Source organism: Oncorhynchus mykiss, chromosome 19 (genome assembly GCF_057628025.1).
Source record: "Oncorhynchus mykiss isolate SJ-2025 chromosome 19, ASM5762802v1, whole genome shotgun sequence".
Lineage (NCBI taxonomy): Eukaryota > Metazoa > Chordata > Actinopteri > Salmoniformes > Salmonidae > Oncorhynchus > Oncorhynchus mykiss.
In genome coordinates this window covers 47,998,525-48,014,629 of record NC_143040.1, presented here as the reverse complement: position 1 = coordinate 48,014,629, position 16,105 = coordinate 47,998,525, and the positions used below count along the sequence as shown (strand labels likewise).

Below are 16,105 nucleotides of genomic sequence, written 5' to 3'. Positions count from 1 at the left end.
GCATAGCTGTCAACATTTTTGCCCTCAAAGTTCCCTACCATCTCCCTCTTCCACTTGCCTTCTCCATTTTTGTGGTAATGCTGCAATCATTTGGTTGTAACTTGGAATCTGATGTGTTAGTGAGGAAATATTCTGCATTTACAAAATGTCATGCTGTTTTCCTTGTTCTTGTTAAAGCTTTTAGAAATCGTGTTTTTGTCCCCCTGGAGTAAGTTAATTGCTGCCCCGTAGCCTGTGGAAATCCCACAGCACAGCAGCCAGACCCTGTCCAGAGATGCCTTCTCGTCCACCTTGTGCACTCAGAGAAAGTGCTCCAGCCCATGAAGTGGGGCCAGACACTTCCCCTTACAGGATAATCGGGAGGTTCCATCTGGCATCTGCTCCCTGCTCTGTGTCACCCTGGGTTAAGAAGAAACATGACTTTGGAAGAGTCCCAATTGCGCAAGTGTGAAGGATGTCTGGGCTAGTGGTTGTTTGATTGTTCTGGGTACAGTTAACACTCACCTGGCCTTTTGACACCGGTTGGTTGGTCATTGAGCTTGCACACTCCACACCAATGGATGTACAGGGGGTTCATAGTATCCCTTAAACAAACACACAATAAATAACTTAATATGAAGAGCCTGTACGATATCAAGATATTGCAATAAAATGATAAACTCTTTGAACACGAGCGATAGGTGACTTATTGCCCTTGTAAACCAAGAGCTCCCATTGGCTAATTGATAATCATGTGATTTAAGTGTTGCGTATTTAAACCCCTTTTTGTGTTCTAGGTGGCCGTCCATCCAGGAGCATGGTGGATCCCAGATGGATCACTGATGGCAGAGATCATGTAGCCAGAGGAAGAGATGAAACGAGAGGTTTTACTCTGCCCAAAATCCTTCCATGAAAATAAGCCCATGAAGTGAGTAATTTTGGGATGGAGGTCAGTGAGTGTTGAATTTGGTCAACAAAAATGTAATTGCTAATTTGCTACGTGAGGCTTATTTGATCTAATATACATTTTTTTATTTATTTTTATGGATAGGTTGTTAGGACTGCACTGATGCAAGTCGACGCACGTGGCATTTCGCCATTTTACCCCAAAACAACTTTATCAGAGTTGTGCCTGTTGTCATAGACACAGTAGCTAGAGGACTCATCATGGATATAACCTGTTTTAGCATGGGCAACTGGGTGGGGATTCCTATGAGTTCGGCGCAATCAGCCAATAAAAATTGACTTCTTTAAAGATACGCTATGTAGAAATCGCTCTGGCTTTTCCTGGATTCTAAAATTCTAATAATTCGCCTAATTTCAGTTTGTGACAAAATAAGCAAGTAGAGTGTACCATCTAAACCATCTAATATATTTTCCATAACCAAAAATATTGTATTTTCAGCTAGTGTACAAAAGTGAAAGATGCAAAAATTAAACTTCAGCATGGGAAGCATAAAAATAGTGCACATAGAGCTGATCTACCACTTCTTAGACTTGCGTTCAATGACAAGAACAGATCTAGAACTTATATTCAAATATGTATCTGCCCTATCGTAGGCTAGATTGGTCCCATCTGATCTCGCCTCCATCCGCCTGCCTTCCATCTTTGAGGATATGTATTTCGATTGTTAGAGCAGTCACTCTAATATCTTGTCAATATAATAGACCATCTTTGATGTGGCAAGCATTTGATAAGAGTGTATGGCTACTACTGAAGGTTGTGACGTGTCAGAACAGAAATGTCAAGATTATGATATAATGCTGTTATTGCATCAAATGGTTGTTTTATGCAACAGAATAAGGGCTTGTTAACGATCATCTGTGTGTCTTCTACTGAGGATGGGCCTCTGGAAGATTTACGATGTCTTTGGGTGATACCTCATTCCAGAGCATGAGTTATTTTTTCTGTTCTATAAGGTACCAGGGAGAGATGACCCTAGGGCCAAACCTTGGTCTCTACACAAAGATTATTTGTTTTTACAGCAGATACTGTCTGCTGTGAATTATAAGTATCCTTCATACAAATCTTAACCTTGTGACCCATTCCATACATTTGTTGTGCGTCATGTAGACTGAAGGAGGAGTATCTTGGCTATAAAATACCTTTATCTTTGTCTCGGGGCTCCCAACGAATCATCTGAGGGTGATTCGTCGACCAGCCATCATTATCATAGAGCACTCAATCGATTCACATTATATGTGTGTTGTATTGACATGCTCCCTTATTAATAAGTGAATAAATATTTTGTTTATGTATAACTGACTTGTGTGATAAGTTTCCCTCTTCATTTGATGGTAAAGAAATGAACCACCACACATGGATGGTTATAGAAAATGAATGCCTGCCTCCAGTGTTGCGCCGCGTCCTGTGCTTTTGTTTATGTTCTTCATTATGATATGTTTTTGTGTGATCTTTTCATAACTTTTTGTTATAATGTATGAGCTAAATCAAGCATAGTATGGAATTGGTTGAGACTTGATTGCAAAGATATGGACAGAACTATGCCTTAAAATAAATGTTTGAAACTGCCCCTTTGTTTTTGGTCTCTACTTCACTATGCCTTGTCAACCCAGAGCTTAAAGAACCTGCCACTGTTTTTGACAGTAACAATACCTTGAATGTATTTATTTTTCCACTGCATCATTCATTATGACTACAGGGTTTGAATTTGTTAACACTCTCTCCACTGTCCCAGCACCTTCATGGTCCAACACGACAGGGAAAACCCCCTCTGGGTCTGAGCCATTCAGGGTGTAGGAATCTTGATGGCAGATTGCTGCCGTGGCAACAATCTGCAACACACAGGGTAAGTAAATCTATTTTAATTCAGCCAATTAAGGAGATGATTCAACTTTACTGTTGTCTACTGAGGTAATTACAGTAACTGCAGTGTTTTCCCTCAAAGGCAAGTATGAAACCACCTAAGTGCCAATGATGTTAATAATTGAAGGGTAAATGGACTCTTGCCTACGATTCTTGGTTGCCCACTCACTCTCTCCCTTCCCAACACCCATCTTTACAGTAATCTCATATAGCAATATAAGGTGCTAAATCAATCCTATCTAAAGTAATCAAAATAAAGGGGTGCCTAATGTTAAGTGCTATTGTGAGCCATGTCTACTGTACACGAGACGGTTTCTGACCATTTGTGCATCAATTCTTCGCTTGTGTACACACAGTTTCATCACACAGTCTCAGACAATCCAGCAGGGGAAGAAGCCAGATACGGAAGTCTTGGGCATGCCAAAAGTGTGCGAAACTGTCAAAGCAAAGGGTGGCTACTTTGAAGAATCTAAAATATGACATATATTTTATTTGTTTAACGCTTTGAGTTAATACATTATTCAATATATGTTGTTTCATAGTTTCGATGTCTTCACTATTATTCTACAATGTAGAAAGTAGTCAAATTAAAGAAAAACCCTGGAATGAGTAGGTGTCTAAACTTTTGACTAGTACTGTATGTGACATTGTGTTGTGACAAAATTGTACATTTTAGAGTGGCTTTTTATTGTCCCCAGCACAAGGTGCACCTGTATAATGATCATGTTTAATCAGCTTCTTGATATGCCACACCTGACTGGTGGATGAATTATCTTGGCAAAGAAGAAATGCTCATTAACAGGGATATGAACACATTTGTGCACAACATTTGAGAGAAATAAGCTTTGTTTGAACTTGACCACCAATGTCATGCCAAGGATTCATGTATGGCTTAGCACTCAAAAGATTCCCCAGACACATCCAGATTATAAACAGCAGTTTTCCTTGTTTTTCCTTTACCAGGGTTTGTGTGGAAATAATTGCAACAGTGGACTATCTCTCCCAAAACGACAGATTGCTCAAGCCCTGAATTTATGCCTTTTCAGTTGAAAAACAGTAATCATGCTCTGTATAATTTAGCAATATTCTACATGACCTTTTGATACATTGGGATATCACAAATGGCTTCATATTAGTTTTTTTTCAAGAGGCATTGCTGCTGAGTGAGAATACAGCACACATAATGGCACATCCTCTTATAAACGATGGATACGCTGGAGAGCTTGTGTGTGTGTCTGACTACACAGTTTTGTTGACATATCACATTTAGAAAAATATGTAATTATTAATATACTACGCTCCTGTTCAAAAGTTTGGGGTCACTTAGAAATGTCCTTGTTTTTGAAAGAAAAGCATGTTTTTTTCTTGTCCATTTAAAATAACATCAAATTGATCAGAAATACAGTGTAGACATTGTTAATGTTGTAAATGACTATTGTAGCTGGAAACTGATTATTTTTAATGGAATATCTACATAGGCGAACAGAGGCCCATTATCAGCAACCATCACTCCTCTGTTCCATCACTCCTCTGTTGTGTTAGCCTTTTAGAATGATACACTTGGATTAGCTAATTGATCATTAGAAAACATTTTGCAATTGTTAGCACAGCTGAAAACTTGTCTTGATTTAAAGTAGTAAAACTGGCCTTCTTTAGACTAGTTGAGTTTCTGCAGTATAAGCATTTGGGCGTTCGATTACAGGCTCAAAATGGCCAGAAACAAAGAACGTTTCTGAAACTCGTCAGTCTATTCTTGTTCTGAGAAATGAAGGCTATTCCATGTGAGAAATTGCCAAGAAACTGAAGATCTCATACTACTCCCTTCACAGAACAGCCCTAACCAGAATAGAACGAGTGGGAGGCCCCATTGCACCATTGAGCAAGAGGAGAAGTACATTAGTGTCAAGTTTGAAAAACCGATGCCTCACAAGTCCTCAACTGGCAGATCCATTAAATAGTACCTGCAAAACACCAGTCTCAACATCAACAGTGAAGAGGCAACTCCGGGATGCTGGCCTTCTAGGCAGAGTTGCAAAGAAAAAGCCATATCTCAGACTGGCCAATAAAAATAAAATATTAAGATGGGCAAATTAACACAGACACTGGACAGAGGAAGATTGGAAGAAAGTGTTATGGACAGACTAATCTAAGTTTGAGGTGTTTGGATCACAAAGAAGTGTGATGATCGTGAGATGCCGAAAAAATGTAAAGATGCTGGAGGAGTGCTTGACGCCATCTGTCAAGCATGGTGGAGGCAATGTGATGGTCTGGGAGTGCTTTGGTGGTGGTAAAGTGGGAGATTTGTACAGGGTAAAAGGGATCTTGAAGGAAGACTCGCTCCATTTTGCACCGCCATACCCTGTGGACAGCGCTCAATTGGAGCCAATTTCCTCCTACAACAGGACATTGACCCAAAGCACAGCTTTGAAGTAGTAGTCAGCTGGTATTCTTTCCATAATGGAGTGGCCAGCACAGTCACCGGATCGCAACCCTATTGAGCTGTTGTGAGAGCAGCTTGACCGTATGATATGTAAGAAGTCTAAGCTAGATGTCCTCAATCTCACACAAATTATCAAGGAACCTACCAGGTACAACCTTAAATCCGTAAACAACGGGCACCCTCATAGATATTCCTGACCAACCTGCCCTCTAAATACACCTCTGCTACCTTCAACCAGGATCTCAGCGATCACTGCCTCATTGCCTGCGTCCGTAATGGGTCAAACGACCACCCCTCATCACTGTCAAACGCTCCCTTAAACACTTCAGCGAGCAGGACATTCTAATCGACCTTGCCCGGGTATCGTGGAAGGATTTTGGCCTCACTCCGTCAGTAGAGGATGCCTGGATATTCTTTATAAGTGCATTCCTCACCATCTTAAATAAGTACGCCCTGTTCAAAAAATGTAGAACAAAGAACAGATATATCCCTTGGTTCACTCAACTTCTCTCCTTGACCAGCGCAAAAACATCCTGTGGCGTACTACATTAGCATCGAATAGCCCCAGCGATATACAACTTTTCAGGGAAGTTAGGAACCAATATACACAGGCAGTAAGGAAAGCAAAGGCTAGCTTTTTCAAACAGAAATTTGTGTCCTGTAACACAAACTCCAAAAAGTTCTGGGACACTGTAAAGTCCATTGAGAATAAGAGCACCTCCTCCCAGCTGCCTACTGCACTGAGGCTAGGAAACACTGTCACAACCGATGATCTACGATAACCAAGAATTTCAATAAGCATTTTTCTGTGGCTGGCCATGCTTTCCACCTGGCTACCCCTACCCCGGTCAACAGCTCTGCACCCCCCACAGCAAGTTGCCCAAGCCTCCCCCATTTCTCCTTCACCCAAATCCAGACAGTTGATGTTCTGAAAGAGTTGCAAAATTGGACCTATACTAATCAGCTAGGCTAGACAGTCTGGACCCTCTTTCTAAAATTGTTCAACCTCGCTTTCGTATCGTCTGAGATCCCATAAGATTGGAAAGCTGCCGTGGTAATTTTCCTCTTCAAAGGGAGAGACACTCTAGACCACATATGTCAGAGTCAAGGCCCGCGGGCCACATCCGGCCCGCAAGAAGGTTTTTTACGGCCCCTGGGATGATCTTGATTTATTATTAGAACCGGCCCGCAGCAAGCCGGCAGCCCGCAGATCTTTTACACGCACCAATACTACATTTCCCACAATGCAAAGGTGACGCACCGAGCAGTAGGCTGCTTCATTTCAATATTTATTGGCACAGCAGTCGTCAGCATCACAGTAAAATTAACTTTCAGATACCCATCAAAAATGGCAAAACGGAAGGTGGATACTGAGAACCGGGGGTTTCAAACAAGGTGGGAGTCGGAGTATATGTTCACGAAGGTAGCTGGAAAACCTGTGTGTCTTCTGTGTGGAGAAAGTGTGGCGGTACTGAAAGAGTATAATCTGAGACGACATTATGAAACGAAACACGCGGACAAAAACAAGAATATGGACATGGAACAAAGGCTACAAAAGGCAGAGGAATTAAAACGAGGCCTCAAATCTCGACAGGCTCTGTTCAAAAAAGCCAAATCACAAGGCCAGGCTGCTGTCAAGGCCAGTTTTATTTTGGCAGAAGAGATCGCTAAATCAGCCCGGCCATTTACGGAGGGGGATTTCATCAAAAACTGCATGATTAAAGTTTGTGACGAAGTTTGCCCAGAAAAAAGGCAACTCTTTTTAAATGTGAGTCTGAGCAGAAACACCATTGCCGAGAGAGTAGACCAGTTGTCCATCAATCTAAAAGAGCAGCTTGTGAAAAAGGGAAAAGATTTTATTGCATATTCCTTGGCTGTGGATGAGAGCACCGACATTTCTGACATTGCCCAGTTGTCAATTTTCATCCGCGGAGTGGACTCCAGCCTAAGCGTGACAGAGGAGTTTTTGGCTTTACGTCCTATGCATGGCACAACTACGGGGCATGATTTGTATGAAGAGGTGTCAAGATGTGTAAATGAGATGGAGCTGCCTTGGGAAAAACTCGTGGGTTTGACAACCGACGGAGCACCTGCGATGTGTGGACACAGGAGCGGACTGGTGGCGAAGATACGGGAAAAGATGCAAGAGGAAAACGCGACAGGTGAGCTGACAGCTTATCATTGTATCATACACCAGGAAGCGTTGTGCGGTAAAGCCTTGAAAATGGAGCATGTAATGAGCATCATCACGCGCACAGTTAACTTTATCAGAGCCAAAGGTTTGAATCACCGCCAGTTCAAGGCATTTCTGACGGAGTTAGAAACGGAGCATGGTGATTTGCCTTATCACACAGAGGTGCGATGGCTAAGCCAGGGAAAGGTGCTTCAAAGATGTTTCGAGCTTCGTGAGGAGATTTGTCTATTCTTGGACAGCAAAGGGAAAGACACAACACAACTCCGAGACGAAATGTTTCTGTGTGAAATGGCTTTTCTGTGTGACATTACGAGTCATCTGAATGCAATAAACTTGCAGCTGCAGGGTCGGGATCGTGTCATCTCTGATATGTACAGTACAGTGAAGGCATTTAAAACCAAACTGACTCTGTGGGAGACGCAGATGCGGAAAGAAAATTTGAGCCACTTTCCCAGCTGCCAGACCATGAAAGAGAAGCTCTCTACCAGTGCGTTCCCGAGCACACAGTTGGCTGATAAAATAGGTATGCTTACCACTGACTTTCGACGCCGATTTGCTGACTTTGAAGCACAAAAAAGCAGGTTGGAACTGCTCGGTAACCCATTTGCTGTTGACGTGGAAAGCTCACCACCAAACCTCCAAATGGAGTTGATTGACCTCCAATGCAATGATGCACTGAGGGAAAAATATGCGGCAGTGGGTGCTGCGGAGTTTGCCCGTTTCCTCCCCGGCACAATGCCCCAGCTGCGCATCCAGGCTGCTCAAACGTTGTCTATGTTTGGCAGCACATACCTGTGTGAACAACTGTTTTCTTTGATGAACCTGAACAAAACATCACACAGAAGTCGACTTACTGCTGAACACCTCCACTCAATTCTGAGGATTTCTTCAGCTCAGAGCCTTACCCCGAACATTGATGAACTTGTGGAAAAGATGGGACACCACCAAGTATCACCCTCAACCTCAAACAAGTGAACATTACTGTGCAATCACATATTTAGAGTTTTTACTCAGTTCAAGTTTAAAAGTTAAAATGTAATATTTGTTTTCACTGCATGTTACTTCTCCTTAAACAAAGTGTTGTTTTTGATTAATAGATTTTTGCACTTTATTTTTTTGTATTTCAATCCAATTATATTTTAAAAATATTTCAGTTGAGTGGATGATAGAAAATTGCTATTATTGTTTTTTCTTTGAAGTAAATTTAGCCCACTTTTGCTAAAATAGAAAATATAGTCTACTGATGGTGCCTTGAATACCGGTTTCTTTCATTTAATGTTCATGTTATGGGGATATTTATATAAAGGAAATTTGTCTTTTGTGTCTGTTGAAAATTAAAGATTACTGACAGAGCCATAAGAAAATATTGCTTTATTTATCTGATCATATTGTAATATATTTGTTAGGTTTTCAGTAGGTTCAATTAGGTTCACTAGACTATATGCGTCATTTAAACATTTTTCAATGAACATTCGAACAGTCCGGCCCTCGTCTTGTAGCTGATTTTTTTATTTGGCCCTCCGTCCATTTGACTTTGACACCCCTGCTCTAGACCTAAACTGTTACAGATCTATATCTATCCTACCCTGCCTTTTCAAAGGCCTCCGAAAGCCAAGTTAACAAACAGATCACAGACCATTTCGAATCCCACCATACCTTATCCGCTATGCAATCTGGATTCCGAGCTGGTCATGGGTGCACCTCAGCAACGCTCAAGGTCCTAAACAATATAACTGCCATCGATAAAAGACAATACCTGCGATATTGCTGCATTTTGCTGAGAGGCTACAATGTCTCTCAAACCCATGAATACAGTCACGATGCCTTTGCGATCTAATCCAACAAGGACAAGTCCTGTGTGATGAACTGGTGGAAACCTTGAAAAATGAGTCCTTTTCATTCAGCTAAGCATTCACGTGTGGGCCTGTCAAATAGGTGAATCCGTTGCGTCCAATATCGTTAATCTGGGTATTATGAAAAGTGTTGAGACGCTTTGTTGACTATGTGGTGTCGCTTTGAGTTTAACTTTTTGTCCTGAATACAATACGTGTTGAATTTGCCCCAAACATAACATCACTGAGAAGCACTCTGTTTTCAAGCATGGTGGTGGCTGCATCATGTTACAGGCATGTTAGAGTTTTTAGGATAGAAACAAACAGAATCGAGCTAAGCACAGGCCAAATCCTAGAGGAAAACTTGGTTCAGTCCACTTTCCAACACACTTTCACCTTTCAGCAGGACAATTACCTAAAACACAAGGCCAAATATACACGAGTTGCTTACCAAGACGACATTGAATGTTCCTGTGTGACCTACAGTACCAGTCAAAAGTTTGGACAGACCTACTCATTCAAGGGTTTTCTTTTTTTCACTATTTTCTACATTATAGAATAATAGTGAAGACATATAAACTATGAAATAACACATGGAATCATGTAGTAACCAAAAAAAAAGTGTTAAATAAATCAAAAAAGATTTTAGATTCTTCAAAGTAGCTACCCTTTGCCTTGATGACAGCTTTGCACACTCTTGGTGTTCTCTCAACCAGCTTCATGAGGTAGTCACCTGGAATGCATTTCAATTAACAGGTGTGCCTTGTTAAAAGTTCATTTGTGGAATTGGCACAGTATACAGAAGATAGCCCTATTTGGTAAAATACCAAGTCCATATTATGGCAAGAACAGCTCAAATAAGCAAAGAGAAATGACAGTAAATCATTATTACAGGGTAAGCATTTCCCATCCTGCCTACCCTGACTCCACATCACCGCTGGTTAACCAGTAACTGTGTGTTGTTACTGTGTAAACTGTTGACTGTGGTATTGACTTTGAAGGACCAGGTCAGAATTATTATGTGGATGGAGTTCTCACAAACATCACTAAATATTCCTCCATGTGAAATCTAAGTCTTTTAAAATGGGGTCCATCACATTTTAGGTGAATCTTTTTTGTAATGTTTTTACATTTTAAAAAGTGTGTAAGCATGCATAGGCAAAGGTGTGTGTGTGTGTGTGTGTGTGTGTGTGTGTGTGTGCACCCTTTCAGGAAGAGCAAATAACTGTCATCTGAAGTTCATCTGTTTTTGTTCCCCATCTTCTCTGAATGATACAATACATCTGTCCTAACAATCCCAAATTACTTCAAACACTTATTTTCTCCACCCATGTACAGTAGACAGTTCGCTTGTATTATTGTAAAATACTTTGTTTTTACTGTAATGTTAGAATGTGAACTCATGGATAAGGATATTCTGGAAGTACTCTTTTTTTTTTTGTTTGTTTTACTTCAGTCTCTCAAAAGACTAATTTTAAAAACATGTTATGATTTACCAATGTATGTTTTTTGTTTTCATTCTGTTAATGCTGCAACAAGTTGGTCTTCTGGGAAAATAAAGATGCATCGAATTGGAATTGAAGCAGTGCTTTTATTACCTGTAATCAGACCTGTACTTTTTTATTTGTTATATTCTGAAACACATTTCGCTTTAATTTTCTATGTGATCAGGTTCCCATTCCCGGTCAGTGTGTGCCGCTCTGCAGTATGCTTGTGATCACATGCAGTGTGTGTCACCTCACCACTTTGATGTTTGTGTGTTTGATCCAGGCTGCTTCTGTCACTTTTCATCTGTGTGAGTCTGATGCAGTCATTGAAGTGACACAAATTGCCTGTATCTTTATCACTCTGTGGTTTTTAGTCAATGTTCTGATAGCAGCAATGTGTTATAAATATCTTTCATGCCAGAATCAATCCTACTCTATTTCAATCACATATATTTATAATTATCTAACTATAGAATATCATCAAATGTAGGGACAAGCTGATCCCCAACAATATTATTACAAATAACTACACTGTCTGATTTAAAAAAACAAGAAAGAAACAACTGGGTCACTCCTTGACAAACACAATCACGACAATAAGTATCATAACAGACTAACCCGGAGAAGCATGTAAGTGTTGTTGAAACACGTTTGTGTGGAAATGTACTCTGTTTATATATTAATAATAATGTATGAGAACAGACATTACACTGATAAAGGGTATTGAAAGGCCCGGATACCATACTGATAAGTTATCGTCGCTCACAGCGACTTTATGTTTAGATGCGCAAACTAAGGTATGAGATAGGATAACTAATAACCGCCAATCTATTGACCTAGCATTGATTGAGCAATGGCCAAGAAGTAGGGAATGGTTTTATTCAAAACTGACACATGATAGCCAGATCTCTTTGTCAAGTGGGAGTAGGATAAAGTACAATGACTAAAGCAGAAACATAATTGGCTTCCAGGCAACATAACAAAATCAAAACATGATTATCACTGTTGTTACAATGGTTACTAGCAGCATGCCTGCAGTATGCTACCTACCATTCACCCCTACTAATACATATTGTGATATAGTGAATCATTGGTTTATCAAGCCATATTGTATAGTTTTGCTCGTTGATTGCTTGAGCAGGAAAAGTAAGTGATATTGGCTGGGTTGAGTTGACCCTCTTACTGCAGTGCCACACTCAGGACTGACCGTATACTGCAAAACAAGGAGAACACAAGCATTTATTTTTCTGAACATTAAATTAAACTTCTCACAGAGACAAACAGTACTAAGGTGAAAGTTACCAGTCTCCTGTCTGCATGAGTTGGATGGCGTCGTTGACCTGGGCCAGGGTCATGTTGTGGGTGACAAACTCATCCAGCTTCACCTTCTTCTCCAGGTACTCATTCACCAGCTTGGGCACACCATCCTTACTCTTAAAACCTGGTGTGTGCACGCACACACACACAGACACACATTTAGAAATATATCACACACACTCAAATACATGCATAATGTTTGACAGTTGATTGATAGGTGGCACACCTCCAAACAGAGATCCTTTCCAGGTGCGGCCAGCTATGAGCTGAATGGGTCTGGCAGCAAAATCATCCATGTCAGTCCATCCGACCAGCACACTTACTCCCCATCCCTTAACACACGACTCCAAAGCACTCCTCTAAAGAGAGGAAGGAATAGATAGAGAATTATAGATCTATACCACTTGACTCAATCAAGACATCACACGCACACACTTATCTCAACATCATACAAACACACAATCTAAACCCACCATTACGGCCACATTCCCCACACATTCCAGGGAAAAGTCCACTCCTCCGTTGGTCATCTCATGCAGCACTTGACTGATGGGTTTGTTGTGGTCCTTGGGGTTGACAAACTCTGTGGCACCGAAGATCTTGGCCTTCTCATATTTGGTTGGGTTAATATCAATGGCGATGATCCTCTTGGCCCCAGCGTTTTTGCAGCCCATGACCGCTGCCAACCCCACAGCTCCCAGGCCAAACACAGCACATGTAGACCCTGGCTCCACCTGGGGGAAAGGTGTCCTATGCATCAACACTTTAGTATATGAAGACATCACTACAACTAAACCTGATAGTTACAATTAACACACCTTGGCTGTGTTAAGGGCTGCGCCATATCCGGTGGCGACTCCACAGCCAAGGAGACAGACCTTGTCGAGAGGGGCTGAGGGATGGATCTTGGCCACGGCGATCTCATTGACCACAGTGTATTCTGAGAAAGTGCTGGTCCCCATGAACTGCAGCACCTTCTTCCCCTTACAAGTGAACCGGGTGTCTGACTCTGACATCACATCATACCTATCACTGGCCCTGGTGGGATTGGCTCATGTTCAGTGCAAGAATAACACACAAAAGTTATATTAAAAAAAAAAAAAAGGTATTGTGAAAGTTTCTCAAGACTAGGCTAGTAATGGGACCTCACCAGCCCTTCTCACACAGGTTGGTCTTTGGGCTCTTGCAGAACCGGCACTGGCCACATTGGGAGATGAACAGAGGGATGACTTTATCACCTAACAGGAGGAGAGGCAGAGTACACAGCTTTTTCGTACATGCTGTTATTTGTATCCAATTTGAAAATACAGGTTTACTAGCTATATTTCCAACCTGGATTGAACTTGGTCACTTCCGACCCCACACTCTCGACAATCCCAGCCCCTTCGTGACCCAGGACACAAGGGAAGCCATCCTTGTGTTTCCCCTCAAACAGGTGGTACAGGTCAGTGTGACACACACCCGTGGCCACTATCTACACTCAACAGGACAAAAACAAAGAGGTATGAATTTTGAGAAGTGTTCTAAAAATATGCTAATGTGAGTGTCAGAAGTGTTTCTGTATGCTCATGTTTATTTATGTGTGGCACGTTGTGTGTATTCATGTGTATTTATGTGTACTGGACCCATGGCATGTTATGTGTATTTATGTGTACTGGACCCATGGAACGTTATGTGTATTCATGTGTGCTGTGTGTCCTCAGCAGTGCCCTCATACTTGGCCAGGGTAATATCAATGGCGATGATCAACACTTGATCATTGCCTTCTATGCGCTGCATAAATGAGAGCTTGTGTGTGTATTTGCATTAATTGTAGCCTCTCTCACCTTGATGCGAATCTCATGTGCCTGGGGAGGAGCCACCTCAATTTCCTCCATCACCAGGGGTTTGCTTGGCTCCCATGCCACTGCAGCGCGGCATTTAATCACCTATAAAACACAACACGACCCAAAACAGGTCCAGTGGTGTAAAGTACTTACATAAAAATGATTTAAAGTACTACTCAAGTCGTTTTATGTACATTAATATTTATCTTTTTGACAACTTTTACTTTTACTTCACTACATTAGTGAATTTGGCTATTTCAGCCACACCCGTTGCTGACAGGTGTATAAAATCGAGCACACAGCCATGCAATCTCCATAGACAAACATTGGCAGTATAATGGCTTTACTGAAGAGCTCAGTGACTTTCAATGTGGCACCGCCATAGGATGACACCTTTCCAACAAGTCAGTTCATCAAATTTCTGCTCTACTAGAGCTGCCCTGGTCAACTGTAGGTGCTGTTAAGTGAAAACATCTAACAAGTGGTAGGCTAAGCTCACAGAACAGGACTGAAGCGCATAGCCCGTAAAAATTGTCTGTCCTTGGTTGCAACACTCACTGCCATGGTCCAAACTGCCTCTGGAAGCAAAGTCAGCACTGTGAGCCAGGCCTAATCGCCAAACATCAGTACCCAACCTCACTAATGCTCTTGTGGTTGAATGGAAGCAAGTCTTAGCAGCAATGTTCCAACATTCAGTGGAAAGCCTTACCAGAAGAGTGGAGGCTGTTATAGCAGCAAAGGGGGGACCAACTTAATATTAATGCCCATGATTTTAGAATGAGATGCTCGACAAGTTGGTGTTCACATACTTTTGGTTATGTTGTGTAATTCAGCGAAGGGCTTCATTTCAGTCTTTATATACTTCATTGTTTACAGTACAATCTGATTCATTCAACTGTTGAGCAACTGAAACCCTATATAAATATTTATCTTTTAGTCCATTGGCTTTATCCCAGATGCACTCTCTGCCAAAGTCAATGGTTGTGCAAAAACAATTTGGATAGTTTCAGAGAGACTCTCCCCAAAAAACATATTATGCTTCACATTAGGCATGGAGTTTACAGTGTGTGTGTTTGTGCGTGAGCAAGTGTGAGGGAGTGAGTGACCGCAGTTGCCAGGTTTCAAGACCATTCCAGTTATTGTGTAATTCCAAAATGATATTTATCCCAAACAAGAGGTTGTTATTCTGCAGGACAAACCTCTGATGAACTTGAAAATAACTTACTAGAGAGCTATAGTAAGCCCAGCGTTGGGAAGTTAATCATTGTTTTTTAACGTTATATTGTAATCTAATTACAGATACTTTTGAAAAACTAGATGATTACTTCTTGGATTATATTTCTTAAGTTTTCGCAATGCCGTTCAATTCAGCATTGAAAAAAGGTGCAAGTTTAAGTTTGTTCCACCTGAGTAATCTCATCACAAGTCAGAGAGCACTATGATGACACACCAAATGCGTTTGATGGATTATTTTTGTCTTATTCTGATGCCTTTTAAGGGGAAATTAATGCAAAGGTAACTGAAAGCAATCCAATTAGTTTGGATAATCCAAAAATTGCGTTACTGTCACCACTCACAGTCATTTTCGAAAGTACACACTCAACCTTAATCAAATCGTACCAAAACACTTTAAATCACAGATTGTGCATCATCACATGTCAGTTCAATATCAGGTAGAGGCTTGATCAACTAATTCAAATGCAGAGGATTCTCTATTGTTACATCTTTACACATGCATATCTCTCAATAACAATCACTTGGTAGGAAGACAAATGTATGTGTACAGCTGTATGTGTACTGTACATGAACCCAAATACAAAATAAATAAGTGAGAAAAGTTTCAGTAGATATATTAATAAAAACATATATACAGATGTGTATTCGAGAAAGAGAGGGGTGAAGACAGAGATACATACTTTTCCTGCAGTTGCCATCTTCTATCAACCTAAGGAGTTTGGATGAGAAGAGCAATATATTTCAGCTTAGAGTTAGAGGGAGAGAGTGTGACAGAGGGATGGTTTGGACAACCTTTAAATACTCCAGCCATCCAGACTAGAGGCTAACATTCAAAAAGGGAGGGACCTTTTATTGCAAGGCTAGATATCCTTACACTGATACAAGTGGCATGAAATTGGATATCACAACTGCCGGTTCGTTCAACGTAGATTACAACTAACACTGCACAGTTATTGTTTGTAGCTAA

At 41.1% G+C, this 16,105-nt stretch overlaps 1 protein-coding gene across 1 annotated transcript; it reads right to left on the bottom strand.

Annotated features, from left to right (window-relative positions):
- Window positions 1–11,617: 11,617 nt before the first annotated feature.
- Window positions 11,618–15,978, bottom strand: LOC110497793 (alcohol dehydrogenase 1). The gene is made up of 9 exons (XM_021574161.3): window positions 15,819–15,978; window positions 13,903–14,004; window positions 13,409–13,550; window positions 13,227–13,314; window positions 12,895–13,114; window positions 12,550–12,810; window positions 12,303–12,435; window positions 12,062–12,200; window positions 11,618–11,972 (listed from the first exon to the last, which is right to left on the bottom strand). Exons 1-9 carry the CDS (start codon window positions 15,834–15,836, stop codon window positions 11,939–11,941), a joined length of 1,137 nt encoding a protein of 378 aa, XP_021429836.1. The 5' UTR covers window positions 15,837–15,978; the 3' UTR covers window positions 11,618–11,938.
- Window positions 15,979–16,105: the final 127 nt, after the last annotated feature.

Bases quoted from the DNA above. Each gene is read 5' to 3' on its own strand.
- LOC110497793 (XM_021574161.3), bottom strand. The intron at 12,811-12,894 runs GTGTGTTAATTG...CCTTTCCCCCAG, and splicing joins CAGCCCTTAACACAGCCAAG to GTGGAGCCAGGGTCTACATG. The intron at 11,973-12,061 runs GTAACTTTCACC...CTTGTTTTGCAG, and splicing joins CTCATGCAGACAGGAGACTG to TATACGGTCAGTCCTGAGTG.